Raw genomic sequence first — 14101 nt, forward strand, 5'->3', positions numbered from 1 at the left:
TCTCTCTCAAAATAGACCAAAGATCTCCACAAGCAAATTCAATTGGCAACCTGCAATGTATGGTAGCATCTCTCAGAGATGAGTTAAGATCACATCTTAAAAATGTTGGGACTTTTTTTGGTTTGTTTTGTTTTCAAGAAGAAAGGTTTAATGATGTTCAGACAATCAGTACAGAGGTTAATTTTATCCAGAATCCTACTGGAACCTAATGACCTAAAGAGGGGGAAGGGTGTGGAGCAGAAATGGGATTATCACTAATATAAATTATCAAGTATATCTCTCTCAAACTTTCCTTACTGCAGTCTAAGTGGACATGTGCGTGAGTTGCCATCACTTACTGGCTTACTGCTCAGCACCTGAGCCACTGTAACTGAGCAGCCACATGCACATCATTCTCTCCAATATACAAACCCACAGGGTGCTGTAAACCCCACCAGCACAGAGGTTTAGAAGTAAACCTAGTTGAATCATAATCTATTCCCCCCGAGGGAGGGGCACGAGAGCTGTGTTGTGGTTTAGCCGGCAACTCAGCCCCACACAGCCACTCACTCACTCCCCCACCACTGGGATGGGGGAGAGAATGGGAAGGGTAAAAGTGAGGAAGCTCGTGGGTTGAGATAAGAACAGTTTAATAATTGAAATAAAACAACAACAACAGTAATGCAATGAAAAGGAAAATAACGAGAGAGAGAGGCAAAACCCAAGGGGGGAAGGGGAATGAACAACCAAAACAAACAGCACATGACACAGCTGCTCACCACCCACAGACACAACACTGCCAGTCCCCAAGCCACAACCACCTCCTCCATGGGCCAACTCCCCCAGTTAATATACTGGTCATGGCATCACATGGTACGGAATGAATAGCCCATTGGCCAGTTGGGGTCAGCTGTCTTGGCTGTGGCCCTGCCCCTCCCAGCCTCTTGCCCACCTGGCAGAGCATGGGAAGCTAGAAAGGTCACTGATTACTAAGGTGCTACTTAGCGACACTTAGCCACTATTTAACAACAACTAAAGCATCAATGTGCCATTGGCACTTTATCAGCTACCCAGCCAAAACCAGCACATTCTCCACCCCTTATTCCATACCATTTACACCATGCCCAGGTCCCATATCATCCAATACAACCTTACCAACCACCACCCCTCCCCTTCCCATCCTTTGACATGGTTCTATTAGTCTAGACATATAGAACCATACATAGACATGGTTCTATTAGTCTATGGACCTTCCCTCTAAAATGTCCATAAAAAACGCCTATTGAGTTCACCCAGTCCACGACTCCAGGCTCCATTTGTCTTATCAGTCTTTCAGGGCGGGAGAGATGGTGTGTGTGGCGTTGGGTTGCTGCAGACCAAGTCAGTCTTTGTTCCACCACTGCTGCACTTCGCTTGTTTCATCAAAGTTCATCCTCCATGAATCGGGAGATTGGTACATTGATATCATTGACAGGGCATATAGCAACCACGGAAGAGATGACATAAAATATTATGTAGCAGCTTGCATTATGCCTTTCCGTTCATTGGCTGTTTTCACCCAAAATCAGATTCCCATGAGGTACACACTGGACTCCTCCATCCTCCCGCATCACCCACCAAGTGCACCCAGGTCCTCAAGCAAAAGCAATCCCACCAGTGGGTTTGCCTTTGCCTGAGGCAGGAATAACTCAGACTGTTTTGCCCAACATATTTTTTATGTGCATTACAGGGACTCTATCCCCTTCCATAGTATGGAAGGGTTGTGATTGGGCAGGGCTAGCTTGCCTGGCAGATCCCCTCGTGTTGACTAACCAGATGGCTTTTGCTAAATGTATATCCCAGTGTTTAAATGTTCCAACCCCCATTGCTCTCAGTGTAGCTTTTAACAGTCCATTGTACCATTCAATCTTCCCAGAGGCTGGTGCGTGATAAGGGATGTGATACACCCACTCAATGCCATGCTCTTTGGCCCAGGGTGTCTATGAGGTTGTTTCGGAAGTGAGTCCTATTGTCTGACTCAATTCTCTCTGGGGTGCCATGTCGCCACAGGACTTGTTCTTTGAGACTCGGGATAGTGTTCTGGGCAGTAGCATGGGGTACAGGATATGTTTCCAGCCAGCCGGTGATTGCTTCCGCCATTGTAAGCCCATGGCACTTGCCTTGGCAGGTTTGTGGGAGTGTAATATAGTCAATTTGCCAGGCCTCCCCATATTTATATTTCAGCCATCGTCCCCCATACCACAGAGGCTTTACCCGCTTCGCTTGCTTAATTTCAGTGCACATTTCACCTTCGTGGATAGCCTGCACAATAGCATCCATGGTCAAGTACACCCCTTGATCATGAGCCCATCCCTATGTTGCATCCCTCCTTTGATGGCCTGAGGTGTCATGGGCCCACCGAGCTAGAAATAATTCACCCTTATGTTGCCAGTCCAGATCCACCTCAGCCACTTCAATCTTGGCAGCCTGATCCACCTGCTAGTTGTTTCGATGTTCTTCAGTGGCCCGACTCTTGGGGACGTGAGCATCCACATGACTTACCTTTACAACCAGGTTCTCTACCTGGGCAGCAATATCTTGCCACAATGTGGCAGCCCAGATGGGTTTGCCTCTGCGCTACCAGTTGCTCTGCTTCCATTGCTGCAGCCAGCCCCACAAGGCATTTGCCACCATCCAGGAGTCAGTATAGAGATAGAGCACTGGCCACTTTTCCCATTCAGCAATGTCTAAGGCCAGCTGGATGGCCTTTAGCTCTGCAAACTGGCTCGATTCACCTTCTCCTTCAGCAATTTCTGCCACTTGTCGTATAGGACTCCATACAGCAGCCTTCCATCTCCGGTGCTTTCCCACAAGGTGACAGGACCCATCAGTGAACAGGGCATACTGCTTTTAATCTTCTGATAGCTTGTTATAAAGTGGGGCTTCTTCAGCATGTGTCACCTCCTCCTCTGGTGATAATCCAAAGTCTTTGCCTTCTGGCCAGTCCATGATCACTTCCAAGATTCCTGGACGACTGGGGTTTCCTACCCGAGCCTGCTGGGTGATCAGTGTGACCCATTTACTCCATGTAGCATCAGTTGCATGGTGTGTAGAGGGGACGTTTCCTTTGAACATCCAGCCCAGCACTGGCAGTCGGGGTGCCAGGAGCAGCTGTGCTTCAGTACCAACCACTTCTGGAGCAGCTCGAACCCCTTCATATGCTGCCAATATATCTTTTCAGTTGGAGTATAGCGGGCTTCGGACCCTCTGTATCCCCGACTCCAAAATCCTAGCGGTTGACCTCGGGTCTCCCCTGGTGCTCTCTGCCAGAGGCTCCAGGTAGGACCATTCTCCCCAGCTGCAGTGTACAGCACATTCTTTACAACCTTTTCCTGCCCGGACTGGCCCAAGGGCTACTGCATGAACTATTTCCTGTTTAATCTGTTCAAAGGCCTGTTGTTGCTCAGGGCCCCATTTGAACTCATTCTTCTTCCAGGTCACTTGATAGAGAGGGCTTACAATCAGACTGTAATTTGGAATATGCATTCTCCAAAAACCCACACCAATTAAAAAAGCTTGTGTTTCCTCTTTGCTAGTTGGTGGAGACATGGCTGCTATTTTGTTGATCACATCCATTGGGATCTGACAACGTCCATCTTGCCATTTGATTCCTAAAAACTGGATCTCTTGTGCAGGTCCCTTGACCTTCCTTTGTTTTATGGCAAAACCAGCTTTCAGAAGGATTTGGAATATTTTCTTTCTCAAAAACTTCTGCTGTGTTGCCCCACACAATGATGTCATCAATGTATTGAAGGTGTTCTGGAGCTTCTCCCTGTTCCAGTACAGTCTGAGTCAGTCCATGGCAAATGGTAGGAGTGTGTTTCCACCCCTGGGGCAGTCAATTCTAGGTGTACTGGACACCCCTCCATGTGAAAGCAAACTGTGGCCTGCACTCTGCTGCCAGAGGGATGGAGAAGAATGCATTATCAATATCAGTTGTGGCATACCACTTGGCCGCCTTTGACTCCAGTTCGTATTGAAGCTCTAGCATGTCTGGCACGGCAGAACTCAGCAGTGGAGTGACTTCATTTAGGCCACGACAGTCTACTGTTAGTCCCCCCTCTCCATTAGACTTCCGCACTGGCTATATGGGACTGTTAAAGGGTGAGTGGGTCTTACTGATGACTCCTTGGCTCTCCAGTTGATGAATGAGCTCATGGATGGGAATCAGAGAGTCTCGGTTGGTGGGATATTGCCGCCGGTGCACTGTTGTGTTGGCGATCGGCACCTGTTGTTCTTTGACCTTCAGCAACCCCACAACAGAAGGGTCCTTCGAGAGGCCAGGCAAGGTAGACAGCTGTTTAATTTCCTCCATCACCAAGGCAGCTACACCAAAAGCCCACCTGTACCCTTTTGGCTCCTTGAAATACCCTCTCCTGAGACAGTCTATGCCAAGGATGCACGGAGCCTCTGGGCCAGTCACAATGGGGTGCTTTTGCCACTCATTCCCAGTGAGGCTCACTTCGGCCTCCAATACAGTTAGCTCTTGGGATCCCCCTGTCACTCCAGCAATGCTGATGGGTTCTGCCCCTATATAGTTTGATAGCATTAAGGTGCACTGTGCGCTGGTGTCCACTAAAGCTTTATACTCCTGTGGGTCAGATATGCCAGGCCATCGGATCCATACAGTCCAATAAACCCGGTTATCCTTTTCCTCCACTCGGCTGGAGGCAGGGCCCCTCTATTCCTGGTCATAGTATTCGTTACTCTCTTCCTGTAGATATGAATCACAAGTGTCTCTGTTAAGGTCAGAAATAAAATCAGCGCTTCTGCTCCTCTCTCTGGGGAATTGCTTACTGGAAACTGGAGCAGCAGCTTTCCTGCAAGAGCCTCCCTGATTGATTGTTCTTCTTTGCAGTTCACGTACCCGTGCCTCTATTGTCGAGGTAGGTTTGCCATCCCACCTCATCATATCCTCTCCGTGGTCACACAGGTAGAACCATAGGGTGGTGCCTATCCTCTCCTTTGAGCCAAAGGACGCTTATTCCTAACAGCTGAGACGCTACTCCGTAGATGTGGGGAGTAGGACATATCTTCTTTGAGTTGCTGGACCTCTCAGGATCGTTTCTCCACAGCAGAGATGAGCGAGGAAGAGTTATTTGCTTCATAACCCCGGAGTTTATCAATGACATCCGCCACTGCTGGTGCTTCATCCTCTCTCCAGGACATTACTGCCAATGAGTTTTCATACAAGGATGGTGCGCTCCGTAGAAACAGTGGTAAAGCTCCAAAACACTGGGGGTGCCCACTGCCCTAGGTATTTGCCCATGCTATCCCACATACCCTGCCACTCATAACTGTCAAGTCTTGGGGCAGATCTCTGGTTGATATTCTTAAATTGCTTTCTAACCTTAGCCAAACGAAAATAATATGCCCAAAACCTAACACTAAGTATATATTAAGTCTCGGTTGGTGCGATATTGCTGCCACTGCTGCTACAGTGAAGAGAATTAACTCTATCCCAGCCAAAACCAGCACATTCTTCACCCCTTATACCATAGCATACCAAGGTGTCATCCTGGACACCTCCTCCCAAAGCTCTGTTACCAGGCTGAGCATCTCCTTTACCTGGGTGCATCTCCCACAAGTGAGCTCACTGCTGTCATCAGATACTGGCCTGATACTCAGACACACCCTGTAGCCTCGCACCTGGAAAGCTGCATGTTGCCTCGAAGGCTCTGTATGTGTGGCTGGGTCACTTTTTGCTGCTGGAGGGGCCGTGAGGGACACTGAGGGCACAGCTCTTTGCTGGGTGGATACCATGGCTCCTGCTGTTCACAGCTCCTTCTAAGTGGGTCGCAGCTCGTGTGGGAACTGCCGCACTGCACTCTGCTTGCCCATGCTGGTTGCGGCACTCCTGATTGCTCACGCTCCCTGGGGGCTGTTTAAATTTTCCACGGTTGCTTCTGGCTACGCCCCCGCTGCATCAGTCCCGCTCGCGGGATCTACCGGCTCCCGTGGGGTCTCTCTGCACGTCCGCAGGTTCTCATGGTTCTGGGAACCCTCCTTTTCCTCATCGACCCATACTCAGCTGCGACTCTTACCGTTACCGCTACTGTGTCCCCAGTATTTGTCAAAATCATGATTTCTCCAACTAGTTTAATGAAGAGGGCTATGTTTTTTTTCCACAGAGTATAGACAGCCAGTTATTCAGCAAAGCTGTAGTTTCAGTTAAAACATGGAAAGAAAAGACTGTAACTCTAGTTTATCAGAAGTGATAAAAAAAGTGCAGGTAAGCTTTATTAATGCTGTTCTGTACCTAACTGTAATGTCTGTACCAGAAACACATATGAGCCCTGCAAAGTTCTCTGGTTTGACTTTGCAAAACAGTGCTGAGCAATCAGCAGGCATATGCAGGCCATCTCATCAAACTGAGAATATTTAGCTGGGGCTATAGAAGATTTTTGTGCTGACAGTACAGGAAAGCAGTAACTCAAGGCTGAACAATTGGACTTTTACTGACACTCCCACTTGCTTTAGTTGTATAGTTTTTGCCTGCCTTTTACATATGAAAATCCTAACCTGTGGTATGTTGAAAGCTTCAGTTGTGTGATATAATGTACTGTGACAGAAATGAATAGCATTTCTGGTTAAATGTGTATTCATTAACCACACATCTATGATTTGGATTCAGTTCTTTTGTCTTCTTAGTTAATGTGGTCAGAGCCTTTATTTTCTCCTTCTAATGTCAATCTTCATCCAAATAATTGTCAGGCTTCTAAGACTTTTGTTTTGATGGGCTCTTTATCTTTCCAGAGTTAAGGAACCGGTTGCACTATGGTAATATGCATCAAATTACATTTGGGTATGCTTAATTGGGAGGTAAATGGAAAATGGATCTAATACTGAAGACAAGAACTAAAGTTAAGGTATGACTGAAGAAGTAATTGTAGAGATTCAAAAGAGTGATAAGAATTAGTGTAAAGGTTATGTTAAACAAAAGGGCTATAAAAGTCACCTTTGCATAACCTTTGTGTTTGTGCAAGGGATTGGGTCACGAAAACAGCTACCCAGCCTCCTATAGCTTGGTGATTTAGAAGATGAGTTGGTGCTGAGGGTACAGTGATGTTTGTATGGAGGACTAGCACATGCATTGATTCCCCTGGCCTACCTTCCTCCTCCTTTAGCTTTCACTGAAATGGTGCTTGCTTTGGTCTGTTCTGTATCACTTCTAACATCCAGCATAGGAGAACACCACATCTTCTGGCAGATGGGCTTCAAGGAGCCTTAACTCTTAGATGAGTAATATGATTCTGCTGCTGAAAGCAACTGGTCTTGGCTGATCTCACTGCCAAGCAGTAGAGATATTTCTGAAAATTCACATGTACCCCTTTGTAATGAGGCCAGATTGAAACCCTTTGACTATGAGTACCCCAAATCCTATTTTTTTTTCTATTGCTTTTATTTTTGGGCAGAAAAATGTATTAAGAACTTACCGCTTACTTAAAGGGAGATGAGGGCAGGGACAAAGGATATGTTTCTTCACATCCTGAAAATGGGAGAAAACAAAAGAGTTCAAAAACCTACAAAGTTAAACTCAACTTAAAATTCTGGTATTTAATATCTTTGGGATTTGATGGCAGCATTCCCTGAAGAATACAGCAATCTATTTGTCAGTAAAATGTAGCTAAATTTAAACTGCCAACCATCTTAGTGATACTAAAATATTTTTAGATTTCGATGCAATATTATATGTATTGGTAATGATCACAGGGAAAATTAAATTGTATATTCTGAAGTACAGTAATTTTTTTTACCTTACATAATTTTATTTGCTAAGCAGTTAACTTTGAATCATGTATGTTATACATATTTAGTGTTGCTATGAAAACGTTCAGATGTGAAGCTCCAAAGACTGAGGGTTTCACAAAACATGTTCCTGACCCTAATTAAAGTTAGTTTTAGAATAATTGCGTTGAATCAGCCAGTTCAGTTTCAGATTATGGCCTAAGATTGATTAGAATAATCAGTATTAAAAGATTTTTGAGAAGATGGGGGTTTGAAGTAGTACACATTCTGCAAAGTGCAGTGTAATGAGATGAAGTTACACATATATTGGATGCCGGTTAGTTTAAAGGGATAGATGGAGGGTGAGGGCTGGGAAGGTGATGGGACAGGGCTGAATCTATATTTAGAGATGGCTGTCTTTATCTGACTCTACAGCTGGGTGCTGATTTTTGCTTTAGAAGGCTTGCATTTTGCTTGCATATGTATATTAATGCATTTATCTGCTCTATGCAGCAACACATACAGAAGTTTGTAGGAAAAATTTATCATGCAAAGTGAAATGTGTGCATCACAGTGGGCACAACTAGCAGATAACTTGTGTGCAACAATATTATGTACAAATCAGATTCATGACTTTTACTCTCTATACTTCAGGGAACAACCCATCTTCAGCACCCGAGCTCATGTCTTCCAGATTGACCCAAACACTAAGAAGAACTGGGTTCCCACCAGCAAGCATGCTGTTACTGTGTCCTACTTCTATGACAGCACAAGAAATGTCTATAGGATAATCAGTTTGGATGGCTCAAAGGTAAGCTTTATTTTGGAGAACTTGCTTGCTGATTGACTTTTGTATTTATTTTCCAGTCTGATGTCCTTCATGTATCTTATCAGATGTTTTTGTCATTATCTGAGTAACAGATTACTGATGTGCTAAAATGGTTACATTGCTTCATTACATATTTTAAGTGTTTATTGGAAAATACTATTTTCCATGCATTCATATTTACTTTGATAATTCTATCGCTGAATTTAAGCGATGACCTGTTACTTAGTTAATATTTTGAGCAGTCTAAAAAGGCATTCCCTGTGAGATGCACTAAAAAGTACGAATAGTGTTACAGTAACCTGTTTTCATCTCCACATTCAATGATGTTATCAATATCATTTGCTTCAGCATTATGAAGGACACCTGTTTAGTGCCCATAATCACTTAGTAAATCCTTGTCTGTTACATAATCTTCCAATTTTTGCTGTAGACAACATGATGATTCCCTCCTAATAAAGCTCTCCATGGTAAGCTTTTATCAAAACTCAGCTGGATTGGGTTTGGATTATTTTGGGGGTGTTTTTCTTTCTTTTTTTTTTTTTAATTAGGAAAGGTAATGTGTTGAGCTGCTGTTGTAAGAAACCTTGTCTAAGACATTAATTTGGAAGACTCGGCGAAAATATTTGACTGTTCCTTAGGTTCTACCCCAAGTGGGTATAAAACCAGGAACTTTACAAATGGCATGTCAGAAATCTCTGCAATAAAGGCATTAAAGATACACAGAGTGTAATCAAAAGCTATAATCCTTTCAAGAGACTTTAATTTGCAACTTATGGAGATGTGTCAGTTCATGATGTTTGGAACTAAAATAATTTATTAGAGCACAGCAGTATTCAGAGATTTCTTGGCTATTTATTGAAAGCTGAAAAAAATTACTCTGCCTTTTTTTTTTTCTTTTTTTCTTTGCTAAATCCAGAGTATTGCTGTTTTAAATGAGGAAGGAGAGTTTCTATCATACAGAAGTATATAGGAATTTTCTGTCAAAAAGGTCTCTATATGTTACTACTTTAGGTGACTGAGACTGGTATCAAAGCCTTCCAAAATTTTTCCAAGTTTAACTCTGACTGTTTCTTACCTTCTCAGCACTCCTTCAAATGATTTTTCATTCTGTCAAACAATTCAAATACCTTTTGTGTGACGGTTCATAAAATACTTTGGGATTGGGACTAGATGCTGTATGAAATCAAGACTATTAGTTGTAATCTGTAGCATCTTAACTGATCTGCACAGTTTACAGAAATCCTTATTCTGATATCCACTGGGGTTCCTCTGCCTTTGTCCAAAGCTGCAACTCTTGAAAAGTGGCTGCTGAGTTGCACTGTCAAGCAGTTGTTCATCTATTGGTTTGCTCTTTTGTCTATTGCAGCATTTCCTTTGCACTTGCAGTACTATTGGCAAGGTATATTGATAATGTAATCTATCACTTTTATTTACTCTCTCTGTGATCGCTACAATCCTAATAATGTTTTCAACCAAGTGTTATATGTCTAAGATCTAGGATCCCAATCATGATTAAGCAAGAGCCATTGTTTTAGGCATCACAACATTGCTCTGAAACATATACAGGTGAATAACAGGGAGGCCCATATAATTTTTAGGAGGTTTTAAGCGTAATTCCCAGAGAATTTTTTTTTAATTATAGCCCCATGTTTTTTAACATGTCTGCACATACATAACACAGTATGTACAAAGGGCTAACTATAAATAAAAAGTATTCTTAAGTTCAGAATGCATCCAGAGTCTCTCTGCTGTACGGCATACAGTTGGGTGTCAGTAACACTACTGACATCTGAGATTGCAATGCCTTACATTATTGACTGGTCAGACAAAAGCATTGAATTTGCAAAGGAGAAAAAGCTATACAAATCAATTCTCCAGTTTTGAGTTTTGAAATGAAACAGAATAAAGATGTTTTTGTGCTTTTCTTTTACAACAAATTTTACATTGAAAACGTCTCAAAATTACATGTCGCCAGCCGCCAAAAGTGCTTGCTGAGCCATATTGGTTTTGCAGCTTGTGCTGGTTTTGGCTGAGACAGAGTTAATTCCCTTCACTGTAGCTGGTAAAGTGCCAATGGCACATTGATGCTTTAGTTGTTGTTAAGTAGTGGCTAAGTGTCGCTAAGTAGCGCCTTAGTAATCAGTGACCTTTCCAGCTTCCCATGCTCTGCCAGGTGGGCAAGAGGCTGGGAGGGGCAGGGCCACAGCCAAGACAGCTGACCCCAACTGGCCAATGGGCTATTCATTCCGTACCATGTGATGCCATGACCAGTATATTAACTGGGGGAGTTGGCCCATGGGGGAGGTGGTTGTGGCTTGGGGACTGGCAGTGTTGTGTCTGTGGGTGGTGAGCAGCTGTGTCATGTGCTGTTTGTTTTGGTTGTTCATTCCCCTCCCCCCTTGGGTTTTGCCTCTCTCTCTCGTTATTTTCCTTTTCATTGCATTACTGTTGTTGTTGTTTTATTTCCATTATTAAACTGTTCTTATCTCAACCCACGAGCTTCCTCACTTTTACCCTTCCCATTCTCTCCCCCATCCCAGTGGTGGGGGAGTGAGTGAGTGGCTGTGTGGGGCTGAGTTGCCAGCTAAACCACAACACAGCTCTCGTGCCCCTCCCTCGGGGGGAATAGATTATGATTCAACTAGGTTTACTTCTAAACCTCTGTGCTGGTGGGGTTTACAGCACCCTGTGGGTTTGTATGTTGGAGAGAATGATGTGCATGTGGCTGCTCAGTTACAGTGGCTCAGGTGCTGAGCAGTAAGCCAGTAAGTGATGGCAACTCATGCACATGTCCACTTAGACTGCAGTAAGGAAAGTTTGAGAGAGATATACTTGATAATTTATATTAGTGATAATCCCATTTCTGCTCCACACCCTTCCCCCTCTTTAGGTCATTAGGTTCCAGTAGGATTCTGGATAAAATTAACCTCTGTACTGATTGTCTGAACATCATTAAATCTTTCTTCTTGAAAACAAAACAAACCAAAAAAAGTCCCAACATTTTTAAGATGTGATCTTAACTCATCTCTGAGAGATGCTACCATACATTGCAGGTTACCAATTGAATTTGCTTGTGGAGATCTTTGGTCTATTTTGAGAGAGGGTTTTTCTATTTGGTTGGTTGGTTCCCCCCCCCTTATTCTGTATCAGTGGGTCTATCAGCCAGATTGAGCTGAGATAGGTCCTATAGAAACAAGTTCTGCTTATTCTTTCTACATTCTGTGTAATATTGTTTTATGAAGCTACTGTCTCCTTTTAAAATAGCTGGCACAAGAAATGATGCATCTCCCTCTAACTTGACTCTGGAAAACATTCTAGGACCATAAGGTGTTCAGTGTACAGGCCATATTTTATAGTCACATACAGTATCTGGATCCCTGTCGCCCGTGTCAAGGAGATCTTGATGAAAATAGCAGGTTACTGCTCAGGGTGGTAGGTGAATCTACTCTCAGCCTGCCTCACCTTCCATGGTGCCCATACACAATAGGTATGAGGCCCTGGAATTGGAAGGACAGACAACTGATGATGTGGATGAAGGTCCTTCTGGGATGGAGTGGTCGTCTAGGCAGCCCACTGCCTGCATCACAACCACTCATGCTAAGAAAAAAAGAAGGGTAGTTGTCATAGGTGACTCCCGTCTGAGGGGAACTGAGGGTCTGATATGCTGATTGGACCCAACCCCCAGGGACGTCTGCTGTCTTCCTGGGGCCAGGGTAAGAGATGTTGCTAGGAAACTCCCTAGTCTGGTAAGCTTTTCAGACTATTATCTGCTATTGGCTCTCCATGTTGGCAGAGAAGAGGTAGCAAGGAGAAGACCAAAGGCTATCAAAAGGGATTTCAGAGCCTTGGGGTGGATGGTTGAAGGATCAAGTGCTCAGATAGTATTTTCCTCCATCCTCTCAGTATCAGGGAAGAATACTGAATGGAAAAGGCAGGTCCAGCTGATCAACACGTGGCTCTGAGTCTGGTGTCATTGGTGGAATTTCGGCTTTTTTGATCACGGGGTGATATATGCAACACCAGGTCTGCTGACATCTGATGGGATGCAACTTTCTCAGAAGGGGAAAAGGCTTTTTCTCCTACTGCTCTAGGAATCAAGAGAAAACCTGAAAAATAAAATCTCTTATGCAATATGACATGACAACATTGAGCTAAGGCTTTCAGTTATATAGTTATATAGTCATTTTATATCTCCTTGGAAAAATGTGTTTTAGTACTTCTTTCTCCTAGGTCATGGAAGGAAGCCACCATTATTTCCCCAGTAACATTGCAGACAGACAGACTAAGATTATTCCCAGAATCCTGCTGTCTTTTCCATTCAGTCTCTGGCAGTCACTGAGAAAAGAAAGGAGATTAAGTAGTGTAGTTCCTGCAGTACTAGTTAACTCTCTGATAATGTTTTCACAGGTGCAAGATTGGGAAAAAACCCAATAATTTGTGCGCATCTAAAACAAGAGAAGGCTCAGGAAGAGAGTGATTTTTTCAGTCTGTAGGTTCCATGAGCCTTGTATAAATTATTTCTGAGTAAAGTCCCCCATCAGTGTTATTGTAATAGATGATCTTTACATTTTAATGACTGTTGTAAAATAAATTAGTCACACAGTGATAATCTTTTTAATGCTAATATAGGTTTTAAGTAAGGCCTGTAAGCACAGGTCTTGTTTGTAAACAGAGAGGGACTTGTGGGCAAAGTGGTGATTGGTGGCTGTCTTGGTCACAGTGACCATGAAGTAGCTGAGTTTCAAATCATTGGTGGCAGGAGAAAAACTGCCAGCAAAACTTTGACCCTGGATGTGGGAGAGCATACTTCAGGCTGCTGAAGGAACTAGTTAATAAAGTCCCCATGGAATCTGCTTCTGAAGGTATTGGGGTCCAGGAATGCTGGTCATTTTTTAAGAGCCATCTCTTAAGAGCACAGGAGCAGGCAATTCCAAAGTGTCAGAAGTCAAGCAAACAGGGCAGAAGGCCAGCTTGGCTGAGCAGTGGTCTCCTAGAACATAGGCGGAAAAGGAAAGTGTATGGACATTGGAAGCAAGGACAGGTGACATGGGAGGACTACAGAGATGCTGTTTGCCACCATAGGGAGAAAATTTGTATGGCCAAAGCTCGATTAGAGTTCAAGCTGGCCAGCGCTATGAAGGACAACAAAAAGAGCTTTTAAAAAATATTTTAACAGCAAAAGGAGGATCAGAGATAGCATTGGCCCATTACTTGATGAAGTCCGTCACCTCACAAATAGGGATGTAGACAAAGCAGAGACGTTTAATGCCGCCTTCATCTTTGTCATTAACACTGATGATAGATCCTGGGACTCCTGGAGCCCTGTGTGGGAAGACCGTGGCTGGGGGGAAGATAAACTGGGGAAAAAGGCTTTCTGCTCAGGAGCTAGCAGGGCTGATTGACAGGGCTTTAAACTAGATTGGAAGGGAGAAAGGGGCAGTACCAAGCTAGTCAGTGACAGGCAACGGGTAGACACACCAAAGTTGGAGGAGCTGCATGCTAGTGAGACTCCTCAGCTTGCTACAT

General features: G+C 43.9%; 1 protein-coding gene across 3 annotated transcripts in view; it reads left to right on the forward strand.

Moving 5' to 3' along the window:
* The window catches only part of LOC142049403 (homer protein homolog 1-like), a 126960-nt gene that overhangs the window by 3159 nt on the left and 109700 nt on the right, over window positions 1-14101 (forward strand). For all 3 annotated transcript variants that reach the window (XM_075077097.1, XM_075077098.1, XM_075077099.1), the window contains exon 2: window positions 8401-8557. In XM_075077097.1, coding sequence (XP_074933198.1) covers window positions 8401-8557 — 157 coding nt within the window. The remainder of the gene's footprint in view (window positions 1-8400; window positions 8558-14101) is intronic.

This window comes from Phalacrocorax aristotelis, chromosome W (genome assembly GCF_949628215.1).
Source record: "Phalacrocorax aristotelis chromosome W, bGulAri2.1, whole genome shotgun sequence".
Taxonomy (NCBI): domain Eukaryota; kingdom Metazoa; phylum Chordata; class Aves; order Suliformes; family Phalacrocoracidae; genus Phalacrocorax; species Phalacrocorax aristotelis.